Genomic DNA, 9,402 nt, shown 5'->3' with positions numbered 1-9,402 from the left:
TAGTATTGGGCCCGAACAAGACTAAATTGATGTGTTCGATTAGTAGTTCTTTGTCATTACAAATCTAAAATCAGGAAACAAAGTATTGGACAAAGAGATTGATTATGTTCCATGTCGTTTGTCCACATGATATCTTGCAGAACAGAGGATTATATGATTACTTATCTTAGGACATATAACTGACTAAGTCAGAGTTGACAGTGGCTTTGAGAGCTACAATTTGGTAATCAAAATTTGAAGTTATACTGGCAACTATAGTTATCAGAATTATCAAAGTGGGATACTGTTGGATTAGGTGTCTAAACCCATAACTATAATTGGTCAATACTTGAATTGATGGTAGCACAGTCCTTTTGGGTTCCCCTCATAACTAGCAACTAGACATGATGATATCTGGAGAGAGGATGAATTTATTATTTGATTAATAAACTGAAATAAATGATCTATTAATGTATTATAAAAATAATATATTATTTAGAAATCATACTATTTAATTAATATTTAATCAGAAATTAATTGGAATTAAGTTTGGGATTAAAAGAATTAATTGAAAGTGCAGGGACTATAGTGTAATTGTTCAATAGTTGAGAAAGAGGTTCCAGGACCTTCCTAGAAGGTGGTGGACGATTTTACTAAGGATAATTAGGGTTTTATATTATCCTAAGTAGATAATTAAGGAGGTGGATAATTATCTAATTTGAAATAATAATATTTTATTCAAATTAGGGTTATCCAGTGTATCCTATCTGCACTATAAATAGACTCATAAGGCTTCACATTTTCGGCCACTCTAAACCCTAGAAGGATAGCCAAAAATCTCAAGCCTCCTCCCCTCTATCCTCTCTCATCCTCTTGCTTAGTTTGGGTGTGAATCATTAGAGGCGTGACACTTGTGACGCTTGCTCTCAAGGTTTAAGAAGACTTGGATTTTCATTGTTATTGCAACATAACAATCAAGGGTTGCATGCACACATATGATTATTTGTTATGCTCAAAATCCATCAGAAGCATGGGCAACCTTACGAGTTGGAATATAAAATAATAAAAATATAATTAAGATAATACATTGACAATACTTGAAATAAAATTCAACATGTATAACAACAAAACTCTCAATATTTATAACACAAAAGTCTTTAAAAATTTAACTTGACGAGGTTGAAGAGAACTTGGTATTACCTTTGCTATAGTAATATATGATTAGATACACTTGCCTAAGGTGTGTAACAATTCAATTCTCCTAAACCTTTTATAAATTTAAAACCTGAATAAATAAAACACATCAATAAGTATGTCAATTGTTTATAGACCCTAAAACTTGAACCAGATATGAATAACCTCATTTACCACGTAATTGATGTTGATGTCACCCTACTTGACACTTCTAATATCTATGGCCCTAACACCAAGGAAATCCTAGGTAGATAATAACACGACACCTTTGTCTTCATGGAAAGCTTAATATACATGTTAGTTTTGCTATGAACTTGTCATATTATAATTTTAGTCCATCAATCATGGTCTTGTTTGTAACAAAAAATCTACATATAACATTGTATCTTTCGTTATTGCCTTTGCTTTTGAGTTTATGATAATAAACCAAAACTCAGGAATTATTTGAGTGAATTGTGAAATATAGTAAGCTATGGGAAGAACTTAGTATACACCCGTAATAAAAATCAAAAAATCATATTTGACCTGCCTAATATCTAAATGCCATATATACCTTTCACAAGCATTCAAATATCATATATTACCGAATCTTTTTTTTAAACATTTTTAGATATTTGCATAATCAATAATTGTAATTTAAAATCATTATAATTATACGAAAATATGGAATGCCTCTAATACCCCTCTTTTCTATTTTCCGTTGACTGCTGTTTGATCCTTTATTCCGACCCACCATCATGACTGATGCATTCATGGAGACACAAATGGATGTCTACGTCTTCCTTCAATTCAATTGTATCACATGTAGTTTATCTATTTATGTATATCTTTCATCCATTCTCTTCTACATTTACTCTTTTAGGTTTAAACATTCTCAAATAAGCAATTTAAAACCTTTTAAAATATCAAATGTGATTTTTGCATTTATTTACTTTCTGTCTGAATAGCGTTTAACAAATATACTTTAGTGTAATTGTTCCAATCATTGTTCAGTTATCTCAAAAACTTTGTTTTACATATAAATCATAACTTTGGTGTTTACTTAGTCTTTTAACGCAATAAACAAGCTCATAGTTGTTATCGATGAATGTACCAAACGAGATTCAAGTTCATATCTACATGTTCAATGGGAAAGAACAAATAATCTGGTAACATGATGGATTTTTGATATTTTAATGGAATTATTAAATATGATGTTATACTTTTGAAAGAACTAATTGATTGTGTTTATGTAATTTATGGACACACAACTCATTTTAAAATAGAGTATTTATATAAGGAAAATGATACTGTAGCCCTATGATGTTTTGCACATTTACCCATTCAGTCACTTATGTTATTTCCGTGCCTTTTAAGGAAACAAAGTTATTAGTGATCTATCTTTTTAGTCACTCTACCTTTAATAGCCAATTTCAATCGTTGTTACGTAACATTTTGCATAACCAAAAAAATCCATAACAAATTCGTTATAAATTATAGCTTGTAAACAATTATGCCTAAAAAAAACCCCAATTGAGTAGTAAGTAAATCTTCATCTTTTGATTTTTGGCTTACCACCTCCTTCAAGTAAATGTTCATGCCCTAATTTTGGATTACTACTTCCCTCAATGTTTGATTTTGGACTTCAACATCATGCACATGATTTTCAACCTCGTCAACCCACAAAAGAAATCCACTCCTGGGTCCCTATAGATTTCAATATCATCAATTAGCAAAATTATGTTAGAATTGAAAAAAACTCAAATGTTTCGTGAGAATGGAGTATCATATTTGGGAAGCATACTATTCTCTACCGAGATTCTTCTTAGTGATGGAAGTCCTTATGATTGCCATGCCTCTACAATTGTATATAACCATATTTTCTTGTGTTGGATGCAGCAGAAGAAAAAGCAGAAAGGAGAAAAAAAAGTGAAGAAGAATAATCTGAGAAAAAGAAGGAAGGAGATGAACTGGTCAAATGGACAAATAAAGACATGGATTGGTCAAATGGTTATCGTTTTAGATGAGGAAGTCACCGGTTGATCCCTTCAGTTTTATAATGGATCTATTCGATTTGAGAAATAAAACTTTATTTCCTTAAAAGTCATGAAAATAACATAAATAACCGAATGAACAAATATACAAAACATTGTAGGATTATAGTGTGCCCATTTTTCCATTTATATATAACACAATAATATGTAAATAACAAACGACATCAATATCCTCATTATGATATTTGGTTTTGTAAACTTACTTTTAGTTTTTGCCTGTTTTGAGTGATGTTATCAATCTACTAATTAGTTATGTTATGCTAGTTGAAGCTATTTTTTCCAAAAGCTTCTTAACATGTTAGCAATCATTTTTTTTTTCCTATTTATTTAAAATATCGCTGCTTTAAGCTTATTACTTTACATGTATATTCAAATAGATTAAAACATTGTGATATACGATATTTAAAAAGCTATCAACAAATCTAAGAGGGTATTTGGCATTTAATTTAAACCAATTTATTTATTTATTAGATTTTTGAAAAGTCAATAAATAAAAAAAAATATTCGATAATATGAAAATGATTTTTAAAATAACTTCTCATTAACTATTCAATTTTTTCAGTAAATTAGAATTTCTAATAACTTTTTAGGTTGTAAAATCTAAAATACCCTTAAAACATCTATAACAAACACTTTTAACAAAATTACTTACGGAACTAATTGATTTTTCCGCTGTAAAAATTAATTGAAACACTTTTCTAAAAATTCATTTTCCCATATCATAAATTAAAAAATCATTTTATCTAAAAGTTAATTTTTAATGCTTAAAATAAAATCTAAACAAATTCCATCTTTTTTTTCTTAATTTTTCTTTTATATGACATTTGATGGGAGTTTCTTTTAGCTATTTATATTGCTATAAAAAATACGCCTAAAAGATATTTGTAATTATTTCGAGTATTTAACAATTTGTGTGAATGACCAGATTATCAACAATAAAGTCTACCATATTATGCATAGGAAAAACCATGACTTTCCTCCTCAACCTCTGAAAAGCCAATTAAATAGTCTTTTGTCACACACACACACACCATAATTACTGCAGCTAAATTAACACAAACTTCACATACTTTTTACACGACACATGGAGCTTATTTTAGGAAAAACATAATAATATGTGTAGTCTTTTTGGTTCCTTCTTCCCTTTGTTCACTTAGAATATCAACCACATGGTGCAAAACTCAAGCACACACAACCTTCACGTTGTTTGTTTCATCTATCACACATATGCAACCTTCGCCACACTCAAAATAGGTCTTTCCGGCTTCAGAGCCTTCGGTCAATTTGGATACAACACAAGACCAACCTTCAGCACACTCACAGAATGCTTTGGCTGCTTCAACTGCAGAGCTCTCCACTGTCTGACTGCAACACCATGCATGCATATAGTTGTTGTGTCACTACCATAGCTCAAAGATTAAATAAGTAAAGTGTTCATTAGCATTAAAGAACTTACGTTAATACGTACGTGACACATGTGCAACCACTTCCATCACATATTGCGAATGGTTTACCAATCTTAGATGGCTCAGTTTTGGTGATGGCGCATGTCCATCCATCTGGGCACTTGGAGTTTGGCTTGTTATCATTGCTGTATAGAAGGAAACGTAGCAAATCTAGTCACTTATAGTTACACCACATCAATCCTGATTAAATTCATAGATAAGTAAAAACTATATATATTATATATGTGTAAGAAATTCATCGGCTTAATTTGTACTTGTTGAATTCAAACTAATTTGATGTATAATTACAAATATAAAAACTTCAATGAAGAAGAAAGACCTGGGAGAAGCTTGGGTCTGAGACTCCATATTTAGGCGTGAAGATCTACTTTCTTCAAGTTTCTCTATTGTGTCTTAAATGGAGGAAAATTTTATCCATTTTCTAACTTTTTTGAATAAATTATTGAAATCGTCTTTATAGTTAGGTCAAAATTTCACGTTTGGTCCCTAACTTTTTTTTTTGCATTTGGTTTTTATTCGTCCCTATGGTTTGATCAAAATTGCACGTTTTATCCCTAATTTTATATATGTAAGGGACGAAAAACGCAACAAAATCAAACCACATGGATGATCTGAGTGCAAAAGTAAAAATAGAAACCAAACATGAAATTTTAACCAAACCATAGAGAAGATTTCAGTAATTTACTCAACTTTTTTTTAAACTATATCTCATAGTTATCCTTTTTTCCTTTATATACGGTTGCCTATATTACTTAACCTCAATCAATGGTAACGTGTAGTCGCATAATTATGTTTTTCTCCACTTTCAGCCTTTTGTGTTAAAAAATGTGCTTCTATTTTTAATTATTATATGCCTGTCATTATCTAACCTGTAAATTAGATGACCCCTCCGCAGATCTGGGCTTAGGAGTTGGGCTCTGGATGTATAAGACAATTAATTAAAATGTTTCTAAATATTTGTTTGGGCCCATAAATAAGGCTGGTGTTCATCTATACGACTGTATTTATGTCTATGGATGCACATTTGTGATCCAAGTAATGATGTCATTAACACCATGCCTCTCTTCATTAGAAAATGTGCGCCAAGCATTAAGAGAAAAAGAGAAATAATAAGTCTAGTGCGCGTTTTGAGCGAGGTTGAGAAAAGAAAGAGGCTTTGATTTATTTAGTTTTTTTAGAGATTTGATACAAAGAAAGAATTACCGATTTCGTCCATTGCTACGTTGCAGGAAAGATGCATTGTTGACAATGACACGGAGAGGCTTATCGGTGAACCTGAGTACATTGTATGACCATGCACCCGCAATAGCTCCAATAATTGGTCCCAATATGTAAACCCATAAGCCTCTGTATTCCTTAGACACAATGGCTGGGCCTAGGGTCCTCGCTGGGTTCATTGATGCCCCAGAAATTGGCCTTCACCCAACATCATAATTTTTTTTCAAACAAATAAATAAAAGAATAGAAAAAAAAATATTTTTTTTTCTAAAAGAAATCGTACCCTGCAAACATGGCATTGAGTAGAATGGTTGATCCAATGGCAAGTCCTGCAACCTCCCCTATCTAAATCAAAATAATAAAAAATATGATCAATAAAGAATATTCCTAGGAATTTTAGCTGTATAAAAATGGCTATAAAGTCAACCATGATTTAAAGATTTATGAATTCGAGAATAGAAGTCAAACCAAATAAAAAAGAACAAGAGGTAGAATATATGAATATGATAATGAAAAAAGTTATACTAACAGCACGATTGTCGGTAGCAACCCCAGAAATAACAAACATGAGGTAGAATGTAATAATGAATTCCAGCACCAACGATTGGAGGTCGGATCCCGCAGGGATTGTTGCACCTAGATTATTGTGTTTCCAGTTGAATACTAATCGTAGTGTTCCGCATGCAAGAGTTGATGCGAGGATTTGAACAACTACGTATGCAAAAACCTAAAAAACAATGTTTCAATGGACAAGTATATTAATGTACATTAAAATCTAAACGAATGGTAAAATGATACTTTACTCACGTCTTTTAAAGGGAATCTCTTGCAAGAGGCAAAGGCAATGGTGACCGCAGGGTTGAAATGGGCACCGGAGATGTGGCCTACGGAGTAGATCATCACCATCACCACCACTCCCCATACGATGGCAATTCCAACTTGACCGATCACATGATCCTTCTCCACGTCCACCGCCACCACCCCGCACCCTGCAAACACCATGAAATATGTTCCCAGAAACTCGGCTACCAACTGCGATAAAATTGAAACCATGCTTAAGAAAATATCATTTATGGTAGATCTATAACACCACCAATCTTAATCTCAAGTTTGAAGAAGAAGAATTAATAAAGGAAATATCAAAGTAAGAGATAGATATTCATTAATAAAAAAGAACACACGTGATCAGCTTATCATAAACAGATATGATTCACCTTTTGGCAGAAAGGGATAGTGAAAAGGGAGGAAGAATTGGCGGTTGAAGAGACGGGTTCATCTTTTATATCAACCGTCTCCCCATGGTGTCCATTAGCTGACCCTCCTCCGCCTATCTCAGCCATACTTGCACCACTGTGTGCTTTCGTCCGTATTAATGAGTTTTGGAGGGGAGGAAGAATTTACTTATGGAGCCATAGTTTACAATGAATATCAATCTAAGTTTTATATATATATATATATATATATATAATTTTACTAAATTTTTCTTCATACTATTCTTTTCTTTTTCTTTATATTTTGATACAATTCAATACCCACTTCAACCAAAAAAATGGAGAAAACCCAAACACATATCCACACAACCCAAATCCACAACCAAACACAACCTCTCTCATCGGATTCGCCCTATATGAAAATTATATAAACCATTAAATTCTCCAAGTTCGCCGCAAATACCATTCCAAGTAAATTATTTCAATCTCACCTCACATCCAATCCAATTTCCTTCATCGCCATACATTCAACAAAATCTTTGGATAAAACCCTAATTTACAACAAAACATTTTCAATAATTTTTCTTTAATGCCAAATGTCCAAACACAAACAACCCCATAACCACCACCCACACAACCATCGGTAGATATCGTTACTGAAACACAAGAAATAGGTAGTGGGAGAAGGAAAAGGAAAGGTAAATCGGTTGTCACGAAAAATGAAGAAATTCCACAATGATGGACACTAGACGAGGGGTACGCTTTAGCGGTAGCGTGGTATGGGAATTTGAAAAATAAAAGTCATGGAAATTGTATGAAGAAATGTGCTTATTCGGAAGTGGTTCTTGCTAAATTTCACGGTATCTTGAAGAAAAAACCAAACCGTAATCGTGATATGCTTAGTAGTAAATAGAATCAAATGAATAGAAGGTGCATAAAATTCAATGGGTATACAAAAAGCTTCATTCAAAAAAGCAAAGCGGTTGCAATGACTTTGATGTGTTTAAATGTGCAAAACAACACTACCAAGTAGAGAATGTGTAACATCCCAAAAACCATGATATATTTTTCATTTTCCAAAATACATTTTCATAAAACCATAGGTCATCCAATTCATTGTTTGAAAACATAATCATAACATCAGAGTATCAAATAACATCTTTCAAACGTAAATTCACGGGATGATGCGTACAATCACTTCGTCGCCTTCCCCCGATCCTCTAACGTATTTGAAACATTCAAATCCACAACTATAAGCCAAAGTTTAGTGAGTTCCTCAAAATACCCCCACACAACAATACACATACAATGCATGCACACACAAATCCTACCGACACAACATGCGAAAAGTTAGATTCTATGTAGATCAAGGTCACACCTAGAAAGCTGAACAACGCTACCCCAACATTCAAACTTCCCATAACCAAGGAAACTTGCCAAACTTGAGCCTACTATGAACCAAAATTCCACACCACAAATAAGGGTAAACATACACAGAAATAAAATATAAATCATATAGAGCTTCACGATAGGTTAATGCAACCATTGAACTTCAACTGACACAACTCGAAACTTTCGAAGAACCTATACGTTTGATGATGAACGAAATAACCAAAGATCGAGAACGCAGTGAAAACTAAACCAAAAACCCTATCACTACTAAAAAAACCCATATGAAACTAAACATACCAAACTCTGAAGTTGATTTACCGATCAATAACATCCTACCCTAGGACAGGGATAACAATCTATACAACGGGTTGAGGACTCCCTCAGCACTCGATGCTCAACCTGGGCGTCCCAAATGCCTCTTGATATATTCAGTGACATTCCAAGAGGAGCCACTAGCTACAACAAAGCTGCTTATCCAACATCTTCTTTCCGCGAAAATGACTCTTGCACTCCTGAACACATACATCTGATGATAAATTGCTATGCACCTTTGTCCTGACCAAATCCTGAAATAATGTTCCGTATATGTGGACTGCAAATCCCTAAGACCCATCCTTCTAAAATCATAAACTCGAACATAGGGGTGATCCTTCAAGAGAAATAGTCAGTTCTACCCCACTTAGGGTTCGAACTACCACTAAATGATGTTGCAGATAAACCACATCTCAAACTGGTTCAATCGAATGTGTAGCATCCCCGAATCTTTAGAATATATAGCACAGCATAAGATTGCTCTTCCATATATGGACCAAGCGAACTTAAAGTTATTCCGGATCTCAGATGGAGACCTCAAAAAGCTCCCAATCATAACCACCTCTAACATCAGAATCCCATGCAGATGAATAAACA

The 9,402-nt window shown here is 33.2% G+C and overlaps 1 protein-coding gene across 3 annotated transcripts; it reads right to left on the bottom strand.

Annotated features, from left to right (window-relative positions):
* Positions 1-4,132: 4,132 nt before the first annotated feature.
* Positions 4,133-7,308, bottom strand: LOC145003374 (aquaporin NIP1-1-like). 3 transcript variants are annotated; one of them, XM_078962502.1, is made up of 7 exons: positions 7,105-7,308; positions 6,698-6,922; positions 6,420-6,617; positions 6,174-6,235; positions 5,876-6,088; positions 4,663-4,797; positions 4,133-4,571 (listed from the first exon to the last, which is right to left on the bottom strand). In XM_078962502.1, the coding sequence occupies exons 1-7, from the start codon at positions 7,228-7,230 to the stop codon at positions 4,388-4,390; spliced, it is 1,143 nt and encodes a 380-aa protein (XP_078818628.1). In that variant the 5' UTR covers positions 7,231-7,308; the 3' UTR covers positions 4,133-4,387. The 3 variants fall into 3 exon arrangements, with proteins under 3 accessions (XP_078818628.1, XP_078818629.1, XP_078818630.1); XM_078962503.1 differs by lacking the exons at positions 4,133-4,571; positions 4,663-4,797 and adding an exon at positions 5,425-5,589; XM_078962504.1 differs by lacking the exons at positions 4,133-4,571; positions 4,663-4,797 and having other exon boundaries at positions 5,872-6,088.
* Positions 7,309-9,402: the final 2,094 nt, after the last annotated feature.

This window comes from Lactuca saligna, chromosome 6 (assembly GCF_052625555.1).
Source record: "Lactuca saligna cultivar CGN05327 chromosome 6, ASM5262555v1, whole genome shotgun sequence".
In the NCBI taxonomy this organism is placed as follows: Eukaryota; Viridiplantae; Streptophyta; class Magnoliopsida; order Asterales; family Asteraceae; genus Lactuca; species Lactuca saligna.
This window is presented reverse-complemented; position numbering and strand designations above follow the sequence as displayed.